This window comes from Mesoplodon bidens, assembly GCF_964165515.1.
Source record: "Mesoplodon bidens genome assembly, chromosome: 5".
Taxonomy (NCBI): Eukaryota; Metazoa; Chordata; class Mammalia; order Artiodactyla; family Ziphiidae; genus Mesoplodon; species Mesoplodon bidens.
Genome location: NC_138161.1, coordinates 39377761 through 39393249, shown reverse-complemented (window position 1 = coordinate 39393249; position 15489 = coordinate 39377761). Strand labels below are relative to the sequence as shown.

At 34.7% G+C, this 15489-nt stretch overlaps 1 protein-coding gene across 7 annotated transcripts in view; it reads right to left on the bottom strand.

Moving 5' to 3' along the window:
- Nucleotides 1-15489, bottom strand: part of CADM2 (cell adhesion molecule 2) — a gene marked incomplete at both ends in the record, with an annotated part of 1085551 nt that overhangs the window by 161033 nt on the left and 909029 nt on the right. For 5 of the 7 annotated variants that reach the window (XM_081235460.1, XM_081235462.1, XM_081235465.1 and 2 more), the window contains 2 exons: nucleotides 6997-7134; nucleotides 9534-9686. The exons of 1 other annotated variant lie outside the window; for it this stretch is intronic. In XM_081235460.1, the coding sequence (XP_081091586.1) occupies nucleotides 6997-7134; nucleotides 9534-9686 (291 nt within the window). The remainder of the gene's footprint in view (nucleotides 1-6996; nucleotides 7135-9533; nucleotides 9687-15489) is intronic. One more of the 7 variants, XM_081235464.1, reaches the window with a different exon arrangement.

Here is a 15489-nt window from a genome sequence, read left to right as displayed (position 1 = left end):
TAATACAGTCAACAGCATTTAGAAAACCCCAAGTGGTATGTACACACACACACACGCACACACACACACACACACACACACCTCACTTACAGGTATTACTAATGCTATTTCTTCTTCTCATTTAATATGGGGTCCAGCATGATTCAGATTTAAATGGCAAGGACACTTTCAAAGCAGGAAGTTTAAACAAAAGAACTAAAAAGAATCATTGATATATGGTATACTCTGTAAGTTTAAACACTAACACTTTTAATTAATCCTTCTCACACGTGATACAGGAGCTTTAAGCTCAGGGCACACAAATATCTCCTTTTTATTTTCTTTTGTGTTTAGCTCAAGAGAATTCACAATCTCTGTATAACATGTTAGTATTTCACTTATTTAAATTAAGGCTTTGTGCAACTGACATTAAATGAAGTATTAGGCCAAAACTGTTTTACACCAGGGAGAGTATTTAAATTAAATATATAATTACTGTTTCTCAAAGTAGATTCCACAAAGTTCAATGCAAGAAACACAAAACAAATTTTAAAAACCATATGGCCAAAGAATATGGCTAAGATGTTGTCTAACAGAAATTTGCATTAATTCTCAGAAATGTTAAAGCACTGAAGTGAATTTTGATTTAGTTTTAGAGAATCTCCCTCTAAGAATAGATTCATAAAGGACATAGAATATCGAGTCATTTTCTAAACTTATTAGATTAGGACCTCCTCTCTTTCTTTCTTTGAATATCTATTAATACTTGGCTTACTGGTCTCTAATTCTATGCATTCTCAAACTATAGTGAGCCTAAGCGTCAACAGAGGTACTTAATAAATATCAGGACTTCTAGGCTTGACAGCCAGAAATTCTGATTTTAAAGGTCTACATTGAGACAAGGAATCTTCATTTTTCTAACTAGTACCTCAGGTGATTCTAATCCGAGCAGTCTAAAGGCTACCTTTTAAGAAACACAACATTCAGAAATTCACTCTCAAGTTTCCAAATGCTGAAAAATTATTTAAGTAGCTTATAGTACAATTATACTATATTTAGCCAACTTGAAAATGAGCTGCTGCATTATTTTTGATTAACACTAAAGTGTATGTGAAGAGTCCTGTTCACACAGGGCAACACAGCTAAAGTCAGTTTAAGCTTGATGGTCCAACATTTGAAACAAAAAATGTACACGAAGTAAATAACATTTGTAGAATACAGGCAATACTATTAGGCACTGACAAGCTTCAGTGACTCCCCACAAAGTCAGGCTTTGATGAATATGCAGGTTACTACATAGCATGATTCTCAGGGTCCGAAGGAAGTACTGAGGGGGTTTCTGTTGGGAGTGTGCTGCACAAATAAAGGGTAATAACTAGTTGTAAAGACTAAAACTAAAAATGTCCTTCATAAGAGATGATAGACCTTTGTGTTGTCAGAATCCCTTTCTTAATCATAAGTCACCTAACTCCAAAAGCCTGCTAAGTTTAACTTTTAGATTCTAGCAATATATAGTTACTTCAATCTCAAAGAATAAACATATCATCATTTATTTCTGAACTAATTTCTCCTAATGCCTTTCTTATTTCCACATGTTCACTAATCAAGTTGTGTTGGCACCCAAATTGTGTTGTCTTTGACCCTTATTTTTGCTCCATCTCCCAGACTTATTCACCAAGTTCACCTGGAATTTGTCTTCTCTTTTAAATCCATCCATTTAAAAAACTGCCATTTCATCCATTAGTTCAGGGCCTTACTAATTCATGTTTGAAATTTCCCTTAAATATTCTTCCAGGCTTCAGCTTTCTTCCCCAATCCAAGTGCTGGGTCTTAGAATTGGAATATTCAAGCTCATTATTTGTCAGATGTGTGACTATGAGAAATCATTCTGCCTTTCTGGATCTCAATTTCCTGCTACTGGTGCATAATAAATGATTAAAAGCTTAGTGTCCTAAAGCAATATGCATTTATTATCTCACAATTTCTATGGATTAAGAGTCCAGATAGGGCTTATCCTGGTCCTCTTCTCAGTGTCACCAGGCTGAAATCATGGTGTTGGCTGAGGCTGCGATTCCCATGTAGCTTTTAGAGTCTTCTACAAACTCACTGATTGTTGGCAAATTTACCTCCTTGATGCTGTATGTCCGAGGTCCCCATTTTCTCACTAGCTGCCACTCAGGAACAGCTTTCAGCTCCTAGAGGTCACCCACAGTTCTTTGTCACATGGCCCCTATAGACAGTACACACATGGCTATTTGCTTTCTTCCAGGCCAGGGGGAGGATATCTGACTCTTTATTCTTTTATAAAAACTTCACCTCATTATGTCAGGTTTCCCTTAGTAATCTCCCCTTGATGAACTCAAAAGGGATCCATAATTATATCTGTAAAATCCCTTTTGCCATGTAAGGTAACATGATCAACATGATCAAGGCAGTTACGTCACATATATTCTCAAGTCCTTCCTACACTCCAGGGGAAAAGATTATACAAAAATGCGGGTCATTGAGGGTTCTCATAGAATTCTGCCTAACACATTCATGTAAAAGCTAGTTGGCTGGAAAAGAAAATCTTAAGATTTTATGATGATAACTGCTCAAACTACAAGTTACTAAACTTATACATGGAATGGAAAGTTTATACAAGTTCTCAGGACACTGATAGATTTAGGAAGGCAATACACATTTTTTCACTACACTAAATGGCAAAATTTCCAACTTCCTAGCTACACAGAAGATTAAAAGCTACAGTGAAACCCCCTGCAGTTTTGAATACAGAGCTGCCCAGAGGCACCAAAGGGATTTCTGAGTCGGACTCATCAGGAGGAAAAAGGAGAGTTAGATGAAAATTATGATTATTCATTCCACCGTTTAAAGCGTATAGAAGAAAGTGTTTCACCACTGCCTACAGAATAAATTCCAAACTCCTTAATCTGGAGTAAAAGATCTTCCATGACTTAACTGGCCCCTACCTTCCCATTTATCTCTCATGTCTGTATCGAACAGAAAGTTTCAGTTCCTTCAAACAATCACATGATTTTACTCTGCATAAACACATGGTTTCTTTCTTTAGAATGCTCTACCACCTACTTTTACCCACAACCCATATAGTGAATTCCATTCATCATTTAAGATCCACTTATTCATTTAACTTATACTTACTGAGTACTCTCATTCATCAATGAACTCTCGTCTTTACCTCTGCCACAAAGTAGGGCACATCTCTACTTCTTGTTTTGTACAAAAACTGTAGTCAGTTCATATGTCTGTTACTATACTTGTTAGATCTTATGTTTATATGTCCATCCCCCAAAAGTGAATACCTTAAAGAAATAATTCTGTTTCGGTTATAGTTCTAGGACTAATTCAGGGATTGTTACAACTCACCAATCATGGTTTGCTCAAGATAGTAGTAATAATGATAACAATAATAATAATATCTAAAATATATTCATTGATTCCTTATACTGTGAAAACACTTTATACATATTGGCTTGTATGAAATCCTTGCAATAGCACTTTGAGGCAAGCTTTATAATCCTCATTTATTAGATGAGAAAACTAAAGTTCAGAGACAGAGGCAAGACTTCAATATGTTACTGATACTTCTCAACATTATGTTCTCTATATACCAGTGTGGTCTCCAAACAGGAGCATCATCATCTCTCACAAATTCAACACACTGCTAACTATATATGTTCTCGATTTCCAACCCAGATCTACTCAATCAGAAAATCTGGGGTCAGGCCCCTATAATCTGGGTTTTAACAGGCCCTGGAGGTGATGATGATGCCTGCTAAAGTTTGAGAACCATGCTGTATAATCTAACATGGAAATATCCTGGCCAAGAAAATGTGATCAGCTAGGACTATGAAACAACTTTCTCCCAGAAACTTGGTGATTAAATTCATATGTTAGATAATAATGGAGAAAAAACGTGCAGAACAATGACTCCTCCTGAAATCAGAAGTCACTTTGAAAGCGCCTACCTCTATCATACAGAGTCTGAAACAACACAGTGTCAATATGCTGAAGTGGCCAGTGCTTAGTTAAAACGTATGGAAAATAATACTTTCCGTTGACTGTAATAACTACTTTGGGATTTACATAATGTTACACATTCCTCTTTATAGGAAAGTATTCCTCATAGCTGGTTTTATCACCCCAAAGACATTTTAAACATCTCCAGGTCAAGGTTCTTATTTTCTTCATTTGGATATTCACTCATGACCATAGAATACTGTATAATTGGGACACATTTTAACAATTTCTTATCAAATTGAATTTAACTGGATTTGATTAGCCTATCTTTTCCAATTCTTTATACTAGGGAGTGTCTTTTTAAAAAATCTCAAGTGATATTATAGTAAAAATTGTTACATGATAATAGGAAGTCAAATTTTGATTTCTGAAAAGACAAGAGTGCAAGATAAGGATAGAACACTCCTTTCAGTGAGGTGTATCTGCTGAGGGATTTTAGAGTGAACTTTCACTTCACATGTATAGAGCACAGCAATAATAATGAACATGCAGTCTGTATAAAGTACTTAATACAGCATATTTGCCTATACACCTATAAAAATATTTTAGAGAACTCAGGAAGTTCACCATATCATTGTAAAGACAAACTATGTAAACATGCAAAATAAGAGTTATAAACAAATAAAGAGCTATATAGATGAATTCAAGTGTAGGAATAATAAATGCTCTATTAATGGCCATGCATTGAAGAACACAGAAAAAACAAAGCTTCACTACTTCTGAATAGAACACAGAACCAAATGCTGATTCTGTATATGGTTTTCTCTTGATTTTCATTCTAGTCTTGATTCAGATGATTTTAAAGTATGGTGTTTATAAGATCAAAATTTCATGTTTTTACATATAAACAAAAGTCCCCTCTCTACCTAGTTTATGAATAAATCTGGCATTCAGGGCAGAAGCCAAATTTGTAAAAAATTAAGATATTTTATAAAAATATTTTTAATGAAAACATTATGCATTTCTCATAAGGCTACAATGTTAAAAACAATCAACCAATATTAATGACTATTATGTTAGTCTCTGACCTCCTTGAGGATATATTTATCCAAAACACAAATAAAATGGTAAGAAATTAAGAGAAACTAACTCACTCACTAACTATGTCAAAATTCAGAAAGAGATGCATGTAGGTAATAAAACAATTTAACCGAAGGAGAGTATTTAAGAAAAACGTTCTAGCATAAACCAAGCCTTTCACATAGAAAATCATCTGATTTGTAAGAATTCACCGCCAGGAGCTTTCTTATAGGCCAAGGAAATCGGATTTTAAACTTATCCTCCAGGTTAGGACTTTCAATCAGAAGTGCTTACGCAGAAAAAGTGGCTGGATTAGAACCTTGTCATAGTAAGATAACTCTGGATACAGTGTAGAGGGTCCATTTAGAAAAGCTCCAACCAAGACTAGACATTTAACACACTAACCTAAACAAATATATCCTAAAGGCAGAATTAGAATGGATGGTACTGAGCCCTGGCAGAATATAAGAGCAAGTTTAACTTAGCAAAGTGATGTATCTAACTTGTGAAATGGGTGCTTGTACTTCTCCAAAGTTAGTCCAATAAAATGTATTTATTAGAAGTTCTAAAGTAAAGGTAGTAATTATGGATAAATTACAGATAGTTCCTTGTTTTGGGAAAAAATATAAAGAGAGAAATTAATTAAAATAGAAAAGAGGTAGAATAATTGTATGGATTGTAAACACATAACTTCTTAGTAATATAGGCAATTCTACCTGTTGGGCCTCCATGCCCAAGTAAGATACTTGAATTACAAGTTAAAATAACCAAAATGGTTTGCATCAACCTATCTCCTAGAAGGTTACCTTGAGAATAATACATATTACTATATAAATAGGAAAAATTTGTAACAAGCATAAGAGATGATTCTTATATTTGGGTTTTAATGTACATGTGATGTCAGGTCCAAGATTTCTGTATGTGGGGTACAGAAACTACTAACAGACTTACTAGCCACCTCCTCTATAAACTTCTTAATCCACCCTAAAAGAGTGTGTGTGTGCATGTGTGTGTTTAAGTGTATGAAGAGCAGAATTATGCTGAATATTTACATTTCTGTGCATTTTTACTGAGACAAGCACATTATTTTAACCTGTGTGAGAACTACTGAAAAACAGATTTATTGATGTTTAGCTAGTTTTATCCTCAAAACTTTGTATTTTCAGAACCAACAAGTTGAAGAAATAATTCATGGAGTTTCTCTGTCTATAATCTAAATACTACAGATGAGCTCTAAAATAATCATATCTAACATGAACACTTAGCACTTGCTATTGTCAAGTACGAATCTATGTATTTTTTATATATTAACTTATTTATTTCTCCAAGTTTCCCACTAGATATATATCATTTTTTTAAGATTTATTATTTATTTATTTAATCTATTTTTGGCAGTGTAGGATCTTAGTTGCTGCACACAGGCTCTTCCTTGAGGCGTGCTAAACATTCGTTGCAATGCTCGGGCTCTTCGTTGCAGCACGCGGGCTTCTCTCTAGTTGTGGTGTGTGGGTTTTCTCTTCTCTAGTTGTGCACAGGCTCCAGGGCGTGTGGGCTCTGTAGTTTGGGGCCCGCAGGCCCTCTAGTTGAGGCGCTTGAGCTCAGTAGGTGTGGTGCACGGGCTTAGTTGCCCCACGGAATGTGGGATCTTAGTTCCCTGACCAGGGATCAAACCCACGTCCCCTGCATTATAAGGTGGATTCTTTACCACTGGATCACCAGGAAAGTCTCTAGATATATATCATGTTAAAACTGTTTTACGTAAGAGAAAAATGGGGCACACAGAGATAATATTAATATACCTTGTAAAATTACCTAATTTAAGGTAAATCTGGTTCAAATTACACTTAATCAGAAAGTGACTGTGGTTTGAAAAGGAAAATGTAAAATGCCCTGGATCTAACACTTCACACTAGTTTCAGCACATTAATTTTGATTTGGAGATCTTTCTCCATTCCTTACCTTTAATCTCTTTGTCATTTTTGAACCATCTTATATCAGCTGCAGGTTTACTACCAGATGTTTTACAAGTCAGCTGCATCAAGTCTCCCTCCATAACTGGGGATGAAAATCCGCTAATTTGAGGCTTCTCAGGAACACCTGTAATTTAAGCAAATGAATGAAATAAACATTAATTTCTGGGGTTGATTTGTTCTTAAGACTATTACTTTCACAAACAAAGCTAAACTGGGTGTTTAACTGACAATAACTTCAATCAAGAATAATAAACCGGGGCTTCCCTGGTGGCGCAGTGGTTGAGAGTCTGCCTGCCGATGCAGGGGACACGGGTTCGTGCCCCGGCCAGGGAAGATCCTACATGCTGCGGAACGGCTGGGACCGTGAGCCATGGCCGCTGAGCCTGCGCGTCCGGAGCCTGTGCTCCGCAACGGGAGAGGCCACAACAGTGAGGCCCGCATACCGCAAAAAAAAAAAAAAAGAAGAAACCAAAACATAATAATAATAAACTGCTATATAATAAAATAAATGACAAAATATATAAAAATATATAGCGAGATATATATACACATACATACAAACACATATGTGTGTCTGTGTAAATATGCATATGTGTGTGTATATTATCCAGAAAGCATTTAAAATGCATTTAAAGTAGTTTTTTTTAATTAAATTTTACCTGCAGAAATACTCTTTGTAATCTTAAAAACAACCATATTTTAAGATTTACAAGTGTGGGGATTTAAGACAGTAGATTGTTTGCGTTGGGCTAAAAAAAAATCCACAAAACATATTTTTTCATTCTTTAGCAAACTGTGATTTAACCAAATTAGCATATTTCATTCCTGATTTCAGAATTCTTAAATCTTAAAAAATATTGTTATCCTCTGTGTACTTTTTTCTAGAAAATGCATTCTGGAATAAGGGATCCATTAATAATTACAACTATACTTATTTTTCTGATTCTTCTAAAGTAGAGAATGTCTCTTGATGTCATTTGTATTAGAAATGTAACTGCAGTTTTGTGGAGCATGATATGTATTATTTTTAATGCTAGTTAATGCTAGCTACTTATTACCTTTTCTAGCCCAAATCATCCAATGAATAAACAGATAACTAATATTCAGAGATAGACATTGATGATTTAAATAATAGAACATTACACATTTTGGAGGCAATAATATTCTGCTGTCATGACAGAGGTTTATTAAAATTTCTTCTAAAAGTATTCAATAATAAAGGCAGACTGAAAGTTACTTTATTGTACTATTTAATTCAGTTTGAAAAGAATAAAATGTAAGAATGTTGGAAGGTGCCAATAAAAGAAATACAAACTAAAACAACAAGAACAACAAAAATAAATGACAGATCAACATACTCCATTAGCTGGTTAGTTTTTTTTTTTTTTTTTTCGTTCACCTTCATATAGCTTTAAAAAAAAGTCACATCACCATTTAATAAACTGAAATTAGCCACTTCCCTATTTCTTGGGGTCTCAAGTTGGCTCTCTACAGAACAATATATTAATCTTAGGCAGCTGCTATCCTGAGATACTCCATTTAGTGGGTGTGTTTTGTCCTTAATGGCAAACTTGTGAAGATTTTTATACAATAGTCCCAGTGGGACTTGCAAAGAAACATATTTCATATCCTATGTACAAAACCAATTCACTAGCAGGATTAACTTTAATATTCTCACCCAGAAGAACAGCATGCATTAGTTCGTTTAAATGCAGTGTTATGCCTTTATCTATCAAAAAAGGAAGGCAAGCTAGGAGCAAAAAAAAAAAAAAAATCAATCTTTAAATTCCTCTAACTTGTTCAGTACACAGGTGTGTTTCAATGAACTCCAGCAATTTCAGCTGATTGGGCCACTGACGTCTGTGGAATCACAGAGAGCTGTGAGCTGCAAGCTTATTTCCTCAGAAACTATGAATGTATTGCTTTTTGGTGTCATTATAACCTTTAGAAAAATGGCCCGATACTTAGAGAATAAAAAAAAAGAAGCTACAAGCTGCATGCGCAAGCGACATTATGTACTTTATTTAGTAATCTAGAAAACTACAAAGCTAAAAGGCAAGAAGACAAATAGAAATGTTAGGGTCATTTAAATACACTAAAATACACAAATGGTAATATTTGGAAGCAAATATATATTAGGGAAGATCCCATTAGGTGACTGATGATAAGGTGGAGGAGCATCTGATAGACACATTGAAGTCATTATGTTCATTATTCTATCACTTTATAAAAGGATTACCATGTGTACAATCTAGAGATGATTTGACACAAAGGAATTTAGTTGAAAATCAAGAAACCTGGTGTCTATTGCTGGCTAAGAAACAAAATGGCTGTTTGCTCTTGGGAAGTCATACAAATCTTTACACCTCCCTTTATCTATTTATAAAATGGGGGAAATGACTAAGTGATTTTTTAATGCTTTTTGATGATCCTCAAAGTGTAGATGTGTTATTGAATCATGTTGCTGTAGTTGTACACATCTCTCTGGCTTGAGATCACATGGTGTTAGTCCCTTGCACTTACCCAGAACAGTGAGATAGGCCTTGGAAGTTTTGACAGGCATTGTAAATAAAGAACAGGTGTACTGTCCTTCATCAGAGAGAGAGACATCACTGACGCTGATACTCAGTTCATGCCAGGAAGCCCGAACCAGCTCGATCCTATTGTCCCTTAAAGCTGGAAAAAGAAAATACTGAAAATGTGAATAACAACATTAGGAAAAGTTGCTACTGTTAGACACACTACTACTGTTGTTACTGATTCTTCTAAAGTACTGTTGCTACTGTTAACACAATAAACATTTTCTTTGGCCATATGTCTAAATCTGGTTTCCTGAAACGTTTTAAAGGAAGGTTTAAATATATTGAAATATTTTATCAGATTTAAAAATCAAAGTAGAATTAAATGTTCCTTAATATTCTGAGAAATAACTTTTTAATTAAATTATTGCATCTAGTAAGTACAATACCTTGGATGAGGTAGATATTGATGGTGACAAAAATGGCTTTCCTTCACAAAGTCTTTCATGAGTTGTCAGTACCAAGAAAAGCTGTAAACAACAAAGTTCACTTCTATGCCTAGATAAATTTGGGAAAACTATGACTGCTCAATTCCTTCCAGGAAACCAACAATGAACCTTAGCATATTGAAAGTTCTCTGCAGTAGAGACACCTGTTAAGCTTTTTTTTTAAAATCAGAGCTAACTTTCAGCTGAAAAACACCTGTAGTGTACCTGACGTTAAATTTGCTCTGACTAGTTTGTGCCTCTGCTGTACTGTCTGTTAAATACTTTTAATATATTCCTTGGTTCAAACCACCTTTTCTATCACAGAACACTTGTTTTCACAGATCTCTTAAGCATCTTGCTTATTTATGCTTCTTTTAAATCATTTTTGGAAAAGCATTAAAAAACTTAAATATCACTATATGCTCCACTAAGGACAGGTATAAAACCAGGAATTAAGGAAGAGGTGACTAAAGGAGTACTCTGAAAGGTAGAAAGAGGAAAGGGGACTGGTTAGTGATACCAGAATCTAAGGAATAACACAGTGTCTCTCTAACCAATTGTAAAAGGCATTTGAAACCTGGCTTCTCTCAACCATAACCTAGCAACAGAAGGTGGCCTAGGTAGACTCATTTTATCGCAGAGCAAATGGGATTCCCACCAAGAACATCGGGAGAGGCTGGGCCACACCCAAGGGGAATCAATCGGGAGCATCACTGTCATGGAAAGCAATCTCTTTTTCAATTGGGCTGGAGACTCCCCTTCCCTACTGAGAGACTATGGTCAATTGTGCAGCACAGGCAGTGGGTCAATCCTTCTATAACAATTACCCAGCCCTTGAAGTGATCTTTGATGAGCTAAAGAACCATTTATCCCACCTAGAGCCATCAGGAGGCCTTGCTTCCTTAGGTGGCACAAGTAGGGACCAGTACAACTCCCGGTGGAAACAGACAACTCAAAGTGACCAAATAGCACCACAAAGGCTCTGAAAATTAAACTGTTGGTGGAACCATAGTCCACAAATGTAAGCCAGGACCTGTGTGCTGAACCTAAATAGAATAGAAGATGTAAATAGTATCCAGAGTCTCCTAACACAATAACCAAAATGTCCAGGATGTGATAAAAAAAAGAATTACTGGTCACACCAAATACCAGGCAAAACATAACTTGAATGAGAAAAAATAATCCACAGATGCTAATACTGAGTTGAAACGGATGCTAGAATTATCTGACAGAGAATTTAAAGAAGCCATCATAAAATTACTTTAAAAAGCATTTACTAATTATCTTGAAACAAATACAAAATAGAAAATCTCAGCACTCTAAAGAAGTTATTTAAAAAAATAACCAAAGGAAAGTACAGAAGTCAAAAATACAACAACCAAAATAAAAACTCACTGGATTGGATAAATAGTACAACGAGACAACAGAGGACAGAATCAGTGAACTTAAGAACAGATCAATACAAGTCACTGGATCTGAACAAGAGAGAGAAAACAGAATGGAAAACCAACGAGAAAAACAAAAAATCAGAATCTTGGGGACCTGTGGGACAATAACAAAATATCCAACATTGGTACCGTATAAGTCCCAAAAGCAGAGAAAGAGAGTGAGGCGGAAAGAATTTAAGAAATGATGGGCAAAAACTTCACAAATTAGGCAAAATAAATAAACGTACAAAATCAAGAAGAGGAGCAAACTCAAACAGGATAAACTCCAAAAGGTTCAAATCAAGATACAGTGAAATTAAACTCCTGAAATCCAAAGAAAAAAATCTTAAGAGTAGCCAGAGAGAAAGACATATTACCTATAAGAAAACACCATGTCAAATGACAATATAGGACCTCATTTGAAATTATGGAGGTCAGAAGCAGTGGCACGTTTTTCAAGTGCTGAAAGAAAAGAACTGTTGATCGTGAATTCTTATCCAGTGAAACCAACGTTCAGGAATCAAGGGGAAATAAATATATTTTTAGAAGGAGGAAAACTAAGAACATGTTTCTCTAGCAGATCCGTCTTAAAGAAAAGTTAAAAGTTCTTCAAACAGAAAAGAAGAAATTTTGAAGCATCAAGAAGGAAGAACAAGTGAGAGAACAAAAAATATGGGTAAATACAATATAGACTACTCTGCTGCATTTTTCTGGCTATATGATGGTTAAAACAAAAATTATACCATCAACTGATGCAGTGTTCAACATGTAAAGAAGGAATAGTCAAAACAAATAAAAAGTGTCAGGGCAAAAGGACCTAATGGAAGTAAGGTTTCCATACTTTACCAGAAGTGGTAAAACTGGTAGACTGTGATAAGTCATATATGTATAGCATTTCAATACCTGGAGCAACTACTAAGAAAATATACAAAGTGATACATTCAGGAACTCTATAGATAAATCAAGATGAAATCCTTTTATATAGTGTCTTGAAATAACTAAAGCTATAGAGATGGAGAAAAGATTAGTTCTTACTGATGGTGAAGGTTAGCAAGGGGTGGAGGGGAGTGGGAGTGATATGAGTGTGGTTATAAAACTACAGCACAAAGGACCCTTGTGGTGATAGAACCGCTTTGCATCTTGACTGTGGTGATGGATACACTAACCTACATATGTAATGAAACTGGATAAAACTAAACACACACACATACACACATACACACACACACAAACACAAACGAGTACATGTAAATCCGGTGAAACTCAAATAAGATTGGTGAACTATGTCAATGTCTATTTTCTAGCTGTGATATCTTTCCAAGATGTTATTTGGGTAGAGGGTACATGGATTTCTCTGTATTATTTCTCACAACTGGGTATGAATCTACAATAATAATTCAGCTTAAAATATTTTATGCACATTAGATGGAATGGGGAAATGGTTTTGATATAAAAGTTTGAAACTCATTATATACATTTGCCACGGAGTAAGAAGGGGATCCCAAGTGCCATATATTCTTAAATTGCCTATACCTTTCCTCTATGCTTTGTGAGAGGAGCAGGAAATTTAAAATATATTTGGTAAAATTCTAAATTTTCATGATTTTAAATATACTTTAAAAATCATCCTCCCAGTTACTCAATAACACATACCTGAATGATTATAGTCCATCTATTACCATTCTTTGTTACCTCTAATTTCATAAGGAGACATACATTTGCAAGCATTTTCAAAACTGATTTTTATTGACTATAAAAATTAAGGAAGACTGAGTACAATGGTGTTTGTGACTCCACTAGGTTACAGCGGACTTTTTATAAAAATGTCTATTTTGTACTCTATCTCCTACACTCCCTATTATATATGCCTTGTTCAGCTGCTAGAGGAAAACAGGGGGACACAGATTTGTCATTTCCCCAATAGGACCTCATGCTATACCAACCACTTTTCAAAGGTATGATTTATTTAAAAAAAATATTTATCACATATTTCTTGTTTTTTTAATAAAAAAGAAGTCTCCAAAAGGGAAAACCTCAGGTTCCTGCAATGATACTGTGTGGGTAAAACATGTTACTCACCCCCTGTGTTCAATTTCATTTCTTCTAACACAGGTCGCACTGACAGAGAGACAGAGCTTACAATTTTCAGTGAATCTTGGCAAAAGGAATTTAACTCTCTTTTGGTCAGACTATTTTATGGAAACTATATATTATATATATATATATATATATATATATATATATATATATATATATATATAAACTATATAACTACATAATATCACTGAAGTCAAACTGAATTACTCAATGCATACAAATAAAAAATGTTTATATTTAAACCATTTGTGTGGAGTAATGCTAAAAGCACTGACTTTGGTATCAGAAGATCTGCTTTAGGCACTTATATGAGGTCAGGTTTCCTGTGGATAATAATTCCTGATTCATTTCCATCTTTGCGTTATGAGAACTATGATATCATGTTATATGTAAAGTGATTTAAACAAATGTGCAATGATATATTAAAATATTTTAGGTTTGGAATCCTGATGAGAACCTAAATATTTAAAGTCTGAAATGTCTCGATTCAGCTTATCAAATCATATAACTTTTTGAGTTGTTTTATAATTACTACTAGGTTTGACTAAAAATTAGGCTCTGAAAAGTAGAATATATGTATTTTAATGTAAGGTCTGTCATTGGTTAACCATATCAATAGGTAAGTCACTTATTGTGTACTCCAGTCTGCTGAGTATTAGGCAGAGATAATAACAATGGAGTGAAGGTATAAGGTATATGGTTTACAGAAATGAAATATATGAATAGATATTCAAAACCTGAAAACATATTCCCAAAAGGGAAGAAAGTGACACAGTTAGCAAAGGGGTTATTTATTGCATAAATTTCCTTGATAATTCATTTGCCAAAAAACAAAGAGCTGCCTAAGGAAATTTTTATTGGACTGAACATTTTATTTTATTTTATTTTAGTAGCTATAAACATTTTTTATTATAGAGAAGTTAAGTGATTTCAAGATTGGAAAGTGTCCATTGTATTTGGACAGTGTCAGTGAGTTTGGCTATATCATGAGAGGGTTGCTAAGAAGGAACCAGATTGCACTCTTGGATGAGAAGAGTAGGAGACAGTCCAGGGTCAGAAGGAAGAGAGGGTATTTTTCTGGAAGGAAGAGACTGAATCATATTTATAGGCTCAAGAGAAAGGGGATCAATAAAGGCATGAAAAATAGAAACGGCATCTCTGGTACAGATATCTTCAGGGCCTGTTCTCCTAGCAGCACCTCCCCACTTCGCCCTCACCAGAGAAATCCCTTTGGACTGAACATTTTAAACAAATCTTACATCCACAGCATTTATCTTTTCAAGTTTGTAAATACTTATGATATCATCTTCAGTTCTCTTTATCACAGCATTTTAAGTATGAAAGAAAAAAAAAGGAAACCTTTTAAAGTCCAAAGAGGGGTGAAATATAATTCAATGGATTCCCTGTGAGCAGGATCCTTGTCTTGCTCATCTCAGCACACCCTGCATCCTAACTATCTGCACAGCAAGTTTTCAGTGAATGACTATTGAATTGAAACTGAGAGCCAAACTCTGTCTGTATATGATAAGAGCAGAGTGAAAAATAACTGAATTAGGAAGTCCTCTTTGATACATCCCCCATGCGAGAAAAGCCCCCAAAACAAGAAAAAAAGTGTCTTGTTTAGACACTGTTGAGCATAAAAGACCTAGAAACATCATGCTGCAAATTTTTTTTTAAAGTGATCATTCATTGAACAATTATTTGAAATACTGAATGAGTGATCTCTGAAGCTACTGTTGTGTTACCTTATGGTTTCCAAATGAACACAAAAGGTAGTAGAGACTCAGAAATAATCCATATTTTCTACAGAATAAGTTGCATATATTTATAGTGAACCTAAAAAGAAGAATCCTAATATTGTTGGTTGCAGTGAATTCAATCTTTAAAAAAAAAGTGCTTTCATTTGAGCACAAAGAATGTTCATGATTATCTAAATATCTTTTTTTTT